The sequence below is a fragment of the Bombus terrestris genome, chromosome 3 (genome assembly GCF_910591885.1).
Source record: "Bombus terrestris chromosome 3, iyBomTerr1.2, whole genome shotgun sequence".
Lineage (NCBI taxonomy): Eukaryota > Metazoa > Arthropoda > Insecta > Hymenoptera > Apidae > Bombus > Bombus terrestris.
Genome location: NC_063271.1, coordinates 16,136,070 through 16,150,743, shown reverse-complemented (window position 1 = coordinate 16,150,743; position 14,674 = coordinate 16,136,070). Strand labels below are relative to the sequence as shown.

General features: G+C 34.8%; 1 protein-coding gene and 4 long non-coding RNA genes across 7 annotated transcripts; 2 read left to right on the top strand and 3 right to left on the bottom strand.

Annotated features, from left to right (window-relative positions):
* Positions 1-233: 233 nt before the first annotated feature.
* Positions 234-2,015, bottom strand: LOC125384784. The gene is made up of 2 exons (XR_007223552.1): positions 1,877-2,015; positions 234-1,683 (listed from the first exon to the last, which is right to left on the bottom strand). It is a non-coding gene; the product is annotated as an uncharacterized LOC125384784 (long non-coding RNA).
* On the top strand, positions 1,680-3,180 carry LOC125384782. The gene is made up of 2 exons (XR_007223550.1): positions 1,680-1,842; positions 1,926-3,180. It is a non-coding gene; the product is annotated as an uncharacterized LOC125384782 (long non-coding RNA).
* Positions 3,181-4,077: 897 nt separating this feature from the next.
* On the top strand, positions 4,078-5,824 carry LOC125384781. Its single transcript, XR_007223549.1, has 4 exons — positions 4,078-4,257; positions 4,910-5,034; positions 5,503-5,595; positions 5,749-5,824. It is a non-coding gene; the product is annotated as an uncharacterized LOC125384781 (long non-coding RNA).
* Positions 5,825-9,994: 4,170 nt separating this feature from the next.
* On the bottom strand, positions 9,995-14,464 carry LOC125387227. Of its 3 annotated transcripts, none has more exons than XM_048414737.1 (3): positions 13,912-14,108; positions 12,002-12,430; positions 9,995-10,357 (listed from the first exon to the last, which is right to left on the bottom strand). In XM_048414737.1, exons 1-3 carry the CDS (start codon positions 14,074-14,076, stop codon positions 10,139-10,141), a joined length of 813 nt encoding a protein of 270 aa, XP_048270694.1. In that variant the 5' UTR covers positions 14,077-14,108; the 3' UTR covers positions 9,995-10,138. The 3 variants fall into 3 exon arrangements, 2 of the variants coding, with proteins under 2 accessions (XP_048270694.1, XP_048270695.1); XM_048414738.1 differs by lacking the exon at positions 9,995-10,357 and adding an exon at positions 11,624-11,814 and having other exon boundaries at positions 13,912-14,464; XR_007227806.1 differs by lacking the exons at positions 12,002-12,430; positions 13,912-14,108 and adding an exon at positions 10,476-10,617.
* Positions 12,785-13,911, bottom strand: LOC125387228. The gene is made up of 2 exons (XR_007227807.1): positions 13,773-13,911; positions 12,785-13,640 (listed from the first exon to the last, which is right to left on the bottom strand). It is a non-coding gene; the product is annotated as an uncharacterized LOC125387228 (long non-coding RNA).
* Positions 14,465-14,674: the final 210 nt, after the last annotated feature.

Below are 14,674 nucleotides of genomic sequence, written 5' to 3'. Positions count from 1 at the left end.
GCGTTTACAGCTGTAACCAATTAACGTAATTACACTGCCTAAATGAAAGCATTCAGTTTATACTCGTGCATTCTGTTCTTTCAACAGCATCCTGGAAATCTGCGTGTTATCATTTTCGTAGAAATCGAGAGAGCTTAGGTTGAATGTAGATCCGACATCGTCAAACGGAAAATTACAAAGTTCTTGAATTCCTGGAAGGTTCTAACGGGATATAGGGTTTTGTTCCAATGGAAAACGCATATTCGTTTCTAGGAATCGGTTTTAATTAAATTTCCACATCCGTGAACAAAGGGATATGATTTATCGTGCGATAGCATATAATGAAAACTAAGGCAAAGAATGGAATTATTTTGTTTTCGTAGAAAACGTGAGACGACATCGCCTTGTTAAGAGGAAATAAAACCATTCCAGGAAAGAATAACGATCGTCGTTAAGCGTAATGTAATTTCTTTCTAAAGAGTCATACTAATCTATCGCCCACGCGTAATGCCTCGATGCTAAGCATCTCTCATTTTGCATCTCGTTCGTTGCCATTCATCTCGTCGTGTAAAACGCAAATAAAATGGAAAGAAATATTTTTTATTCCAAGAAGCAATTATTCAAACAACAATTTATCAACGGATAAGAAAATCAGAAATGTCCCTTTTAATATTTTTAAAATTAATATTAAAACCATCTTTCTCTTCTTTTTTACACTCTTACTTATCTGAAATTCTTTATCTCCTAATTTCGATAAACCATTTTACAAAACGTAGGCTATTGTCCGTTTTACGTTTAACTGTTATGAAATTTTGCAGTCCATTTACGCATAATCTTGCGAGTAAAGTACATTTTGCCAAAAGTAATCGAGCGACTGTCTACTTTTGAACAATACTGTACCCAACAGCTACTTACAGTGGCTACAAAAAGTATTTCTGTATTATTTCTACTATTGTGTTTATCCCAGCGTGTTAATCAATTCTATTAATTGAAAGCATATTAATTGTCCTCTGTCTGCAAAAGCCTTACCGACATTTACACGCTGGATCGTTTAGGATCATGCAATATCTGTTTACGTTCTCGTGTTTTAAAAACTGTGCTCAAAAATTCTTGAATACTCTTGCAAGTTGCTAGAATATCTTCCAATAATTTTCATATCGATACATGTGAATCTTTTTAAACGAAGCGGAATCTAAGCAAAAATATGAAGAAAGTGGAAAATCGCTTAAAGTCACTGGTCGAAAACCATCCACTATGCAGATGGACAGATAAATTTCGCGTCACTTGATAGTACTATCGTATGACTACGAACTATTGACACTAGTTGAAAGTGAAATGTAACGGCTGATGAAAAAAAATTGAAAAAGATAGAGATACCGTAAGTATTAGCATTAGGTTGGCATAAAAGTTTCTTTCGTTTTGTGAGGAAATAATAAATGTACATTTTTTGTATCATATTATTGTATTGAATTATGTATGATCTATTTTGTAGTAATAGAATCCATTTTATTTTATTCGTACAGAATTCATTAATAATAACATTATATTTCCTTATAAAACTAAAGAAACTTTTGGGACAACCTAACGCATATAAATACCTTTTCACAGCCACTGTATAAGATTATAAAAGATACTGATATACAGGATATTGTTAGCTGTAGCTGCACAGCCACCACGCACTCAGCATCGCAAATATCGAAAGCCCTGAAGAAAATTTGATGAAGAAATGCTGTAATTTTATAAAACTGAATTCTAATCGACGAGACGAGTAAACGTGTGACAGATATCGTAGAATAGAAAAAAAAGTGTGTAATAGGCAAAAAAAGAAATGTTTAATATAAATTTTACTTAGAATTCATACACGTAAGTAGATATGACTTTTCTGCCAATCACTCACTGTGCATTATCTGACATAATTTATCTCTCGTACTTATTCTTTCATCCAGGCAAAGGAAGCTGTCGGAACAGATTTAATTCCCGTTCATTAGATTCGTCGCCTTACTGAATACGATATTCTCGAGTTCGCGGTTCAAGGGAAAGCAAAGAATTCTGGTGGGGTCGAGAGCAACGTTCAAGATGAAATCCTCGGCCCTTGTTAAATCGTCTCGGTCGGGGTCGAACAATGCGTTCGCCAGCATCCTCGTTTCTCGGTGATTGCACATAAAGCTGCCATTATTAGAACTTCAGTGAGCGGTAAGCGCTGGTGCTTTTTCCAGTCTCGCGTTCGCGCTTACTCTTGCGCACAATTCGCCGCTGCAATCGCGTGCGTTTCCAGCCGCGTTCATCCGTCCATGTGGCTGCCAGTCGTAGCACGAAGCTCGTTCGTCGCGTTTACTCCACTTTTTTCATCGAAAAATTTTATCCGGAATATCACGTTCGACTCGACGACCGATTAATTATCGTATTTTACTTTCACCGATGGTGCATCATTTTCATGGGAAACGTTTAAATTTCCACGTGGTGCCACGTGATGGAAAAATTGGCCACCGGTTGCTGCACGACGCTCCTTCGTCGCGTTTATTCCACCTCTTCGGCGAAACGTTCCATCCGGAACGTCGCGATCGACACGAGATCGAAATTAATTATATTCTACTTTCTCCAATGGTGGATCGTTCTTGCGCGAAAGAAAAATTTTAAATTCCTACGGCACGTGGTGAATAAATTGGCCACCAGTTGCTGCACGACGCTCCTTCGTCGCGTCTACTCCACTTTTTCGTCGAAACCTTCTGTCCGGGGGTATCGCGATCGACCCGAGATCCGTTCGATCGTCTTATCCTTCCGTCCTTTTCGCGAAAGTCGTTCGAATTTCTGTGACGCGCGCGTGGAAAATACTGGCGCGAATCTTCGAGTTAGTGAGAATCTTTGGCTCGAATTTGATGATTCGTTCGCGTGGGAATCGCACGGCGAGCCGTGCGATTGTCGCGATCGCTCTTATCGCTCGCTCCACTTACGTTCCGCTTCGTTCTATCGACTACTAGTTTGCTGCATTCCCGGTTACTTCACTGGTGGTGAATCGTTAATCGACGCGAGTTACCGCCGACGAGTTTGTTACGATACGCAAGTACAGTGGAAAAAGGAGTTTAGCGAAACAGTTTCGTAAAGCTAAACGATTGGACGAATCGAAAGGAATTGGAAGTCGTTCTAAGAATTCTGTTCGAAGACAGCTTTGAGAAGGCGAACGGCGATTGAAAAAAGAAGAAATTGAAACACGTGGAAGGAAATCGAGAAACGTTCGAATTCAACGAGGCAGTTTCGTACGCCTAGAGACGATGATCGAAGGAAATTGAGAAAGATTCGTCTGTATTTTAAGATTCTGTATCAATTTGGTATAAATAGGTCGAGCAAATATTCACGGTTAATCTTTTCGATAAAGCACTACCTACAAAACCACTGCATTCTATGATTTCATTTCATCTCTGGTGTACCGTAGAATCGTTCCCTTCTCCATTATACGATCGATTAAACAACACCCTGTGTATTAAAACCAACGATTCATCTTCGTATTACTTCTGCGCGAGCTACGTGATAAAGCGCGAGACATTGAAAATGTTAGAACGCGAGAGTATCGTCGCATCCGCGTCTATATGACACGGCGTTACATGACAATGTAACGTATATGTCGTTGATACGTTCCAGTCTGGTCGTATTTACAATTTCAGAAATTTTGCAACTATTTTTTCATTTTATCCGTAACGAGAATAGCGAAGATAAGACAGGCAAACGTGGTAAAACGTTGATAATTCGGTTACAGGGAAATCGAATAAATTTGAAGTTGAAGAAAGTAAGAGAAAGTGGAAACGAAGCAAACGCGATTCCTTAAGCCACGATGTTCAGGGATTTTATAATCTTTCCGGTGACGTCTTCGACGTGGAATACCCAGAAGCTGAGAAATTGATTCTGTACGATGAAAAAGACGATGTCTCCACAGAATACAACGATACAATAGCGGAAGAATTATCGATCGACGTAAATCCTGTTGAGAAATGCTCAGTTGGTATGACCGCTAGTTACTAAAAGGTTACTAGGGTTATGTTGGTACGACTCCTAACGACGCTCTTTTGTCTTGGGAGTCGACCACGTCTTAATTGCTAAGACGCATTGGGAAAGATTAGGCGTTTGCTGTGTGATTTGGTGTTTTGTATAAGAGAGAAAATAAAAGGTGTGATAACCAATCCGAGTGGATCAGCTTGATTATCAACCCCAACCTATATAAAATAACAAATCCCGAGGAAATTGGATACTTCTCTGGTCCTAAATGGCAAAGGAACAGATTATCAAGTAAGTATTATTTTTCCAAATGCCATTCTTGTACAATCGTTGCTTTTCTACTTACCACGTACAATATAGCGGTTAATAAATTAACGAATCATCGAATATTACTGAAAGAAAGAAATTGTACTGATATTCCAATCTATCGTGTACAAAAGTAATAATAACAGCATGTAATATAAGAATAGCTTATCTTCAGCCTTAAAAGGAACTCGGTTTACAATTATTCTCCCTATTGCGTTCCACTCTCGCTTGATCTTCTACACGTTCATCTATATTTCGCTGTTTTTAATTTATTTTATTATTCCCTGTCTATTATACATATGTATATTGTCCATTGCACGAATCTTTATCTATCTTGCCTAATTTAATGTAAAAAAATAGAAAAATAGAAAAATTTGCTGGAGGAATACGTTTACCAAAATTTGTCAAGAATTTTAAAGAAATTTGCAGGATGAAATTCACGGTGATACCGAATTGATAATTTTGAAATTATACTTTTGAAATAATTATTTATATCATAATAATTATTCCATGAATACTTGCTCGTAGATATTAATTTATGCTTTTAATAATCATGCGTTTAAGCTATCAAGTCGAGTCGAGTAGACTTTCTAATTTCGTGGAAGATAAGTCGATTTCTAAGATAAGTCATTTCTAGAGAAAAGACCAGCTGCTAAGGATTCGCCGCCACGATGGCTAGAGCTTGGAATAGCTGCTGATTACTCCGTGGTAGATTTTCATGGAATTCGAGTACAACAATATATCTTGGCTCTTTTAAACATCGTAAGTAATACCAAACGAAATTCTGTTATTATATTTAGATATAGAATACCTCCTCCTACATATGTACGCAAGCAACCGGGAAACATAGGGCAGAGTTATGCGTATCTCTGTATTTTCAAGGTACGCTACTTGCTTTCAAACATCTCGATCGTATACTCGGATGGAAGCTCTGTATTTTCTGTTTACATTGTTCAAAGCTTACACGTATCTTTTAAAAAGTTCAGCGAATAATTTATCCGTAATGGAATTTTGTAATCGATTAATTTCAGCCATTCGGTAATTGGTTTTCCAATGCTGTTGAGATTAATAACGTACATTTCCTAAGATAAATATAACGAATAAAATTAATTTTTTAGGAAAATTATATAAGATACGATGTATTTACGAGAGTTTTGAATAATAATTTATTTGTAAGGCTGTAATACTGTTTTAACGCCTGTTACATTTTCGTACGTATTTTAATCCTAGGTCAGTGCAATTTACATGGATCCATCGCTCGAATCCAACATGATTCTAGTGATCGTACGAATGATTTTATACGCGGAAAAACGAGACGGTATGGTAAGCGATTTCCATTAAATTAAATCATTTAAGTAAAGTAGTAACTATCTGAGATACGCATATGCGAGTGTCAATTATTTTATTTTCTACTTATCTGTACAGTGTATGGTATATAAATTATATAGGTCAAAATATCTGCGCATGACGTTTTAGATCGATAAAATGCAACGAGTTCCATTTTGTTAAATTGGACAACCGTGAACGATCCCTTGTCTTTGTTGCAACTACGGGAAGATAGGAAAAACCTATCTTCCACGAACGATGCCCCCCGTCAACAACCTCCCCTCAAGGACGGCCAGCATCTCTTTCAAAACGCCGATATGGAGATCGACCAATTAGCAACAGCGCTCATTTCCCTCACTTTTGGAACAAAAGCTTTCTTTGACGAATCCGAGGATCTCATGTCCTTAGACCCACCCATTATAGTTTTCCTCGACGGCATCGTCGAGACGGAGAGTTACTCTCCGGTACGATCTCGACGACGATTCAAGTAACTATCGGATACGTAGTGATTGCCCCACGCATTAACATTGAGTACAACTTAGACGCTAAAGAAGAGTAGAGTTCGTCATTCCGTTGACCGTGGATTCGTTATTGAGCCTAGGATCATCGTCATTAGCTTCTCGAGTATCAAATTATCGCGATTACTTGTCCAATTCCATCATGGTCATGTTTGCACTGGTAAATATCTCCTCTATTGCATAACGATCACGTCTAGCGCCAATAGGGATTCGTTTCACGCCCTTAACCCTAACTCTAATCTTAACGCCAAACCGACATATATATATATATACATACATATATATATTTTATACATACATACATATATCAATTTTTATACACACAATTATACATATTTATATATGTATGTATATATATATATATATTTATATAATATATTACAATCATTTAATAAACTTTCATTTTCATTTAATAATTTAATAAACCTTCGTCCCGCAAAGGCAAATAAATTCACGCATAACATTTCTCTTCAGCGGCATTGTTCTAGGATTGTATTTGTTGAAAGATGGATAGCATTAAGCGCTGGAATAAAGAATGACGAATCGTTATTCTTTAACCATCGTACTTAGACACATATTTATTGAGCTACTTGTATTTTAATCGAAGTTTAATATCCTCCATCTGTAGGCGTAAATATTACTGCCGTTGTTAATGTTATTTAAGTTTTACTACTGGAAAGGACATTTAAGTTTGAAGGCAGGCAAGTCTACTGTTCTTAAAGCTGACATTTTGACATCTAAGATTTTTTGTGTCTTTATTGACAAAAATATATTTGACTTTGCATATCTAAAATAAAGGATTTGCGTTATCTAAAATAAATAGTTCATCTTCCTTTAGAGAATTCAATGTGGTGAAATTAGGATATGAGATAAAAGAAATACTATGCATATGATTTGATTGAAATTTTGAAAGTGTATAGACCCTGTTTTAGAAATATCAGTATTAATTCGGTAGACTATAAATTTATATTACAAAATTAACTGTTTTCTACTTTTGTTGTACTTTTCTTCTACTTTCTGGACATTTTATTGAAAATGCTGGAGATTTTAAATCAGTAATTAATAAAGTAAATTCATAAAATAACTTTTAAACGCATTGCTATCTAAAGTACAAATTCTTACGTTTTTAAAAATATATTCTTATAGTTATTGTATGTAACGTACTTGAATCTTTACGTGTATGGTTAAAATATTTTGTCCGCATTTTATTCAGTCATTTAAAATATCAAAGCAAACTTATTTCAAGTGAAAAATAATCCTTATTTCTATAAGCAGTATTCATTACAAGAACTAATTTTACATATATAATCGTAACAAAAAAGAAACATTAAACAGGCATTTATAGTTATTGACATTTATCTTTTGTATGTTCATTTACGAGGAAATGGTACTTAATGTAAAAGCGACTGGATTTCATATTTTTAACTATTGTGTACATGTATTGAATCTTATTGTTCTTCTTAAAAATTAAATGAATACTCATAATCCTAAAACATCCTTTCTCTGTTGTACTAGGTATATATACAATTAAAATGTGTAATAATGCGAATGATAAACTAGTTCGAATAATTATTTTGCTTAAACGTAAGTTAATTGAAATCAGATAAATGTTATACACGCATTATACCGTGCATTATGAACTATTGATTGATTGATGCTCATATTTAATTATTAACGAGAAAATTAGAAAAATCAAATTGAATTTAATCTGTCCTTCTTATATTTATTAAGATGAATTCTAGGACTTGAAACACTCGAGATTAGAAATTTTGAATAATGTTTCACATTATCACTGGACGCTTGTTGTAATATCTTTTGTACGAGATACACTATACATACACAAAATCAAAATGGAATTTCGAAACGGTCGTATCGTTCAACAAAAATCTCTTTTATCTTTGATCCTCTTCATAAAAATGCAATTCTCCTTTACAGAACATCATATAACATTTATTGTACGATATATTGTTCAATTATATTTCGAAATTTTCAGCTTCGAATCTTTGTTTAATTATACTGTAGAATTAAATATCATGCGTTATTTAAATATAGAGATAGACTAAACTTTTATCCACATTTATTAAAGCTGTATCAACTGAGATGTTTAAATTTGCGAAATTTCATGGACTTTTATATTTAATTTTTCGTCATGAATCCCGCTTTGCGATACAATACATATTAGATTTATAATATCTTAAATTTACAGTACCAATGCTGATTTTATCGGAAGCTATTTGTTTGCAAATGATATCTTTCTTCGTTGGAATTACCCTTCACTTATAAATTAATAATTATTAACATTGAACAGTATTGTTAAACTTCAATAAAAATAGGATCGATAACTAAATGTTAGTTAAAGAAACTTCCTATTACAGGTATAACAAATCATATTGAATTTTATTTAGAAAACAATAATAAAAATGGGTGTCTTTTTGTGATAATAATTTACAGCATATCACTCGACTTATTCATATAAGAGATATTAGTTTGTTTAAATACCCTGTTGCACCATTTTATTCATTTTCAACCCAATTTTTTCACAACATTAAAAAATATTTTAAGCCTGAAGAAAAACATGAAAAACTTCTTATTAGCATGATTTCATGCTAAACATCCTCTTAAGATAGTATAAATCTTTCTTGTTTACTAAAACCAGAGCCTAACTGAAATATACGAGTATCGCAACAGGATTAATCGTAATACATGATTAAATACAAGCAATATGTAAGCTATATTTTTACTTTTTACTTCAGAAATAAATATTTCACGAGCATCGTCTTTAGCTTAAGGAAAATAAACTTGTGAAATTTAATTTAAAGCTTCGTAAAACATGGAAATGTTGCAGGATAACAAATCAGGAAAGATATATTAAATAAATCACAGTTCAGGTATCTATAACATGTGATTCTCTTAACAAATCTGTTTCATTCATCAAGCAACTGCAAAATTTCCGTAAAATCAGAAGCGGTTTCACAAATTATAGGCATTCGTAAACATGATAGATAAGAGTTAGTATCGCGGCGTTTTAGAGTATCTATGAGCGTAATATGGAAAGTAAAAAGATGTATAATAAAAATAGTTCACTTTCCAAGCTATCACTAACATTGTAACGAATTATTATACATATAACGGCTCACGAAAGTACTCGGACGCTTACAGAAACTTTCCATGAATACTTTGTTGAAGCTTTTCATGAATTTCAAGATGCATTAGGCTGTCTCAAAAGTTTCTTTCGTTTTGTTCTATTACTACAAAATAGATCATACATAAATCGATAAAATAATATAAAACAAAAAGTGTCGTGCATCTATTATTTCCTTATGAAACGAAAGAAACTTTTGAAACAAATGTAAATAGGAATTATAAGATGCTTATTGATTACCATCGGTATTTGGACAGTTAATTATGTATTGTATAAATAAGTCACAATATTTTTAGTAGGAGCATTTTTACCCCTAATCAATCATATGTTTAAAAATACTCTTTACATTGTACATTAGTTTTTTGCTATGTGTACGTCTGCAATAAGCAACTTCTAGCTTCCATATATATATTTCCAAATTAGTCTCAATTTTTACCGGTGTAATCATGATAGACACGTCTCGTTACATTGAAGTGAAGTGAAGAAAGACACTAACACACATAATATATATTCGCAAAAATCTTCTATCTAATATTTTCGTCAACTACTGTATACACATTTATTAGATATTTGTGTGAGATTAAAATCGACAGATACGATAAAAGAATATTGTAGAGGTATAGCAATAAGAAAGTACAAGGAAAGTATAGCTCGTTAATTTGAATTACACCAGATTGTCAGTCATCTATTAGGTCGTGTTAATCTCTGAATAAATTCTTAAATAAATAAGTGTTAATTAAACGAGAGAAACTTAGCATTTATTAGTATTTGTGCTTCTACATTACATAATGAATAGGTCTTTTAGGGAAGAAATTCTTAGATAAAGAAGTGTTAATTAAACTAGAGACACTTAACATTTATTAGTATTTGTTCTTCCCCATTACTTCTTGAATAGGTCCTTTAGGGAAGAACAGAGAGACGGTTCGCTGAATTCCGTCTGCTTTTGGTTCTTGCTATTCCAAAACAAATTTGTCACTTCACCTGACATTGGTTTGTTCGAAGATACCGAGGGCTTTCCGCTCGACCCGGAAGCCCTCGGTATCTCCGTATCGTTTCCCTTCTGCGCCGTTAATATCTTCTCAATTGCGCTACCAAATACCTACGGACAAAATTGTTCTTATAAATTTATGAATATTATGTGTTTACGTATTTGAATGAAAATTTTTATGAAACGAGATTTCGCGTTAAAATACGTAATAGTAAATACGATAACTTACATGCTCTTTTTACCAAGATGAAAATGTATATGTAAATTTACTTGATGTATATGTAAATAGAAATATTTATATGTAATATTTATATGCTTGTATTTAAAATATTTTCATGCTTAAAGAATAAAGGTCATAATGTTATAAATATTTAAATCCTTGCACCTCTCCTTTATCGCGTAAGAAAGAGAAACTAAAAGTTTCACTCCAGAGAATGAGCTTCGTTCTAAAACAAATCAAATAACATATATTCAAGTATTTAACTGTTATTTAATATTCCTATATTATTAATATAGATGAGAAGTCGATAAGATAGTTTACAATCATTAAGTACAGTATCGCAGATCCACCATCAGAGATCAGTAATATTAAAATAAAATTCATGTTGGATTAAAAGTGTGGTTAAGTTGGGGCTAACCCCAAATTTGCAAATTTTGACCTAAGTCAAAAAGTGGCCATTTTTGCACCTCCTCGCGAACGAAAAATTCTTGTGCGACGTTTAAGAGAATTTATCAAAAAAAAAGAAAGAATTATTAGCATTTATACGAAATGTGACATGGAAGTTGAAAAAGATGAGTGTAGAGATGAAAAAATTAAGCAGAGGTCAAACTTACGCGCTACACTTGATCTTCATTTTCTTTAAATTTTGATCCAGCTGATAAATCAGTAATTAAACCAAGGGAACTAAGTTTGAAATCAAGCGAATCTGAAATACTATCAGACTGTTGCTACGTGAGAACAATAGCCATCTTGTACTTCGTATTTGCTCGATTCCAAACTCTAATCGATATACCAGCAGAATTTACCAGCAAAATAATTATTCAGAGATTCTGTCGGTAAAACAATTGAAGTTTAAAATCGAACGAATCCGAATTACTGCGAGATCGTTGGTGGCTATTTTTCTCGTAGCAACAAACTGATGGTACTTCAGATTCTTTTGATTTCAAACTACAATTGATTTATCAATAGAGTTGTCGAAGAATTATTTTGTCGATATCGGTGTAGAACAATAGCCAACAACGATCTCGCTGTACTTCATATTTCCTCTATTACAAACGTCGATTCATTTACCAGCAGAGCATCTGAAGAATTATTTCACATGGATCATGTAGAAAAAAAAAAAAAAACGAACACGAAAATGGAACTGTAATAACATTTTTTATTCCTTGTTGAGAGCCGTTCTTAAACATTTTGCAGGAATTTTCCCTTCGCAAGAAGATCGAAAAATAACCACTTTTGACGCTCTGTTTTCATCCCATATGAATTTTATCTTTAATATTACCGATTGATAATAATGTCACTGCGATATTGTTCGCAATGATTGCAAATTATCTTCTCCACGTTTCACCTATATCGATAATACAGAATATCAAACAATTATTTAATTTCACGTTGTTGTTGACTTTATTAATTTTTACGATAAAGTGCATTCTCTGGAAGAGATTTTACGATTTACGATTTTCTTTTTCATTCCTCCTTTCACCTATGATGGCTCTTAAACAAGAAACGATATCGTAACGAGAAATACAACTTACCTGAGCGTCCACTTTGGTTCCACTAGTGTTGTCCCATACGACCTCGCTATTAGGGGACTTTTTACCGAACATTTTCTTCATCGCCTTCACTACCTTCAATTCATCGAACCTAAGACTTGAACTGGCCGTTGCTAAATCTTCCGGCTTCTTCGACATTTCCGTCGCGGAAGACCCTACCGAGCTTAGGATCGATATCAGATCCCTATTAGAGCAGACCATGCCCGCAGCACCGAAAACGGGTGCTCTCGCGGCTCTTGGCAGTTCCGAGACGCGCTTTCGGAGAGAAGACGTCGGCGAAACCGACAGAGTAGGCATTTCAAAGAATCGTTGTTTCGGCTGTTCAGTGTAACGTTGAACAGAACTGTTACCCTCCAGCGGCTGCATTTCGTACACTTGCTCCGTCGACGTCCTGTACATCCTTAAGCGCACCTGGCAAACGGATTGCTTTTATTCGAAAGACAGTTTCTTTTTTATCATAATTCGTGCGTTATGATACATGTTTCGATGATTGAGCCGTTAAACGTGACAAAGCGATGGAATTGTTTTGCACAGAAATTCTGGTTCTAAAATTATGTTAGGGATTCTAGGGCGTAATAACATCTTGGAACGCAAAGTTATCGATGTGTCGATGAAAGTTAAGCGAGCTTTATCGAAGCACACGTTCGAGTCTTTGGGCGATTGCTAGGAATACGCGTAATGTTCTTTTCTGTAAGCTGAAAAGTTGAACGACTATAAAAGGCGTTTGTAGAGGATTTCAAAGCGGAAGAAGAAGCAATACAAATGTTTAGAATCAGAAATTATCTGTTTATATAGAGATCTGTTTGATGCAAAATCTAAAATCAATCAAATCGGATTGTACGGACGTATTTGTCTGTATTAATCCTTTGACGTCGATACCAACGATGTATATAGCGAATGGCGGTTATCAGCCAAGATTATGAGCACGTAGGGAAGAACAGAACTGAACGCTTGCTGTTCCAATAATGACGATCCATAAAAGTCTGAACTCTAATAAAAAAAACGCATGATAACGAATACAGCGCGTATTCTTTCGTATGTCTTCAATGAATATGTATAAGTTTGCTCGTAACAGAGTTGAAAAATGCCTGTAGCGTTCCAAGTTTGAACAACGTTTGTGTCGCGCGAAAGTTGATCAATATCTGAACCGCTTGAACGTTAACAAGTATCTTTTTCTGTGTTCGAGGTGTGAATGCCGCGAGTGTCATGACCAGCCTTTCACGTGCTCTTGGCGCGCCTTCTACTGGCAAAGATGGGTCGCTACTTGAACTAACACGAGATGTTAGTTTTCCGAGAAGATCACGATATCTCTGCGGGTGAGGAAGTTCGGCAACTTGTACCGCTGTAATATAATTCCAAATTACCCTGCGGAGATACCGAGTTTACGACACGTCCTTGGCGATTGAGCGTGGGATGAAGCAAATTTCTATGTTATTGCTTAATAATTTATGATTCCAATTGAAAAATAAGCTTCTTCGCGACCATGCTATAAGCTTCACCGACGAAGACGTGCTTCCTTAGCGAGGCTCCTGACGAACAAGGAATGAAAACCATAGCGACTCGATTCGTCCGTAATTTTAACTGTTAATTTTCGCCTAATTAATAATTGTTCTAACTCCATCTAAAAAAGAAGAAAAAAAAAGTAATTGATGAATCCACGTATGCGTACATTGTTATAAAGAACGATATGATGTGTAAATAATTATAAGTTACAAAGAATAAAATAATAAATAATACGATGAAAATTGTATACCTGGAGAGCAACGAATATGTGGTTCTTTCAAATCTTAACTTCGCACGATCGTATAGAAGTTCGTCAACTTTAAACTCGGTTTTTCTTAGTCTGCAAACTAGCGGAGATAGAGCGACTAAAATAAACGAAAGATCCTTACCTTCCTCGCTTTTAGGTCTGCGATGTTGTCCATAACGTCCAACTGACGATTACTGCCAAACAACGTCGATGACACTCTTTCCATCGTAACGACCGAATTTCTTCGGCCATCTAGCTGAGGAGCTGGTCCTGATCCTTCTCCGCCACGATCGCTCATTCGTCTCATCTGTCGACACAAACATCAAGATAGTTTCGATACGCGAGAACTGTCGTAGTGACGATCGAGCCTGGCGAAAGTCAAATTGACCAATTTTATCTTTGGACAATCTCATAATTTCGCAATTTCATCGTCCAAATACACGATTGATTCTCACAAAACCTCTAGTTCCTTAGAGCTTAACGCCACGCTCATCTTTTCACTTTTATCGCATATTGTCTCACCACTTGCGATACTTGTAATTACTTTTCACTACTTTTCAATTTTGGAGTTGGTCAATGTGATTTCCGAATGGCTCGATTGACTATGCGAGTCATGGATAAAGATGACAATTAAACTATTCAGATTAGTCATGTTGCTTCGTCAAACGATTTGAATTCAAGCAATTCGAAACCATTTTGTTAATGTGAACCTATTATTTTACCAATGTGAATCTGTAATTTTGCTTGAAATATCCTTCCAAGTTTTTATGATGATTCAGACTGATCAAGTTACCTGAATCAAGCAACTAATTTCAAGTTACTTGAAACTATTTTGTTAACGTGTACAGTTGCTTGAATCAAGCAACTATTTTCAAGTAAGTTAAAATCATTTTGCCAATGTGAAC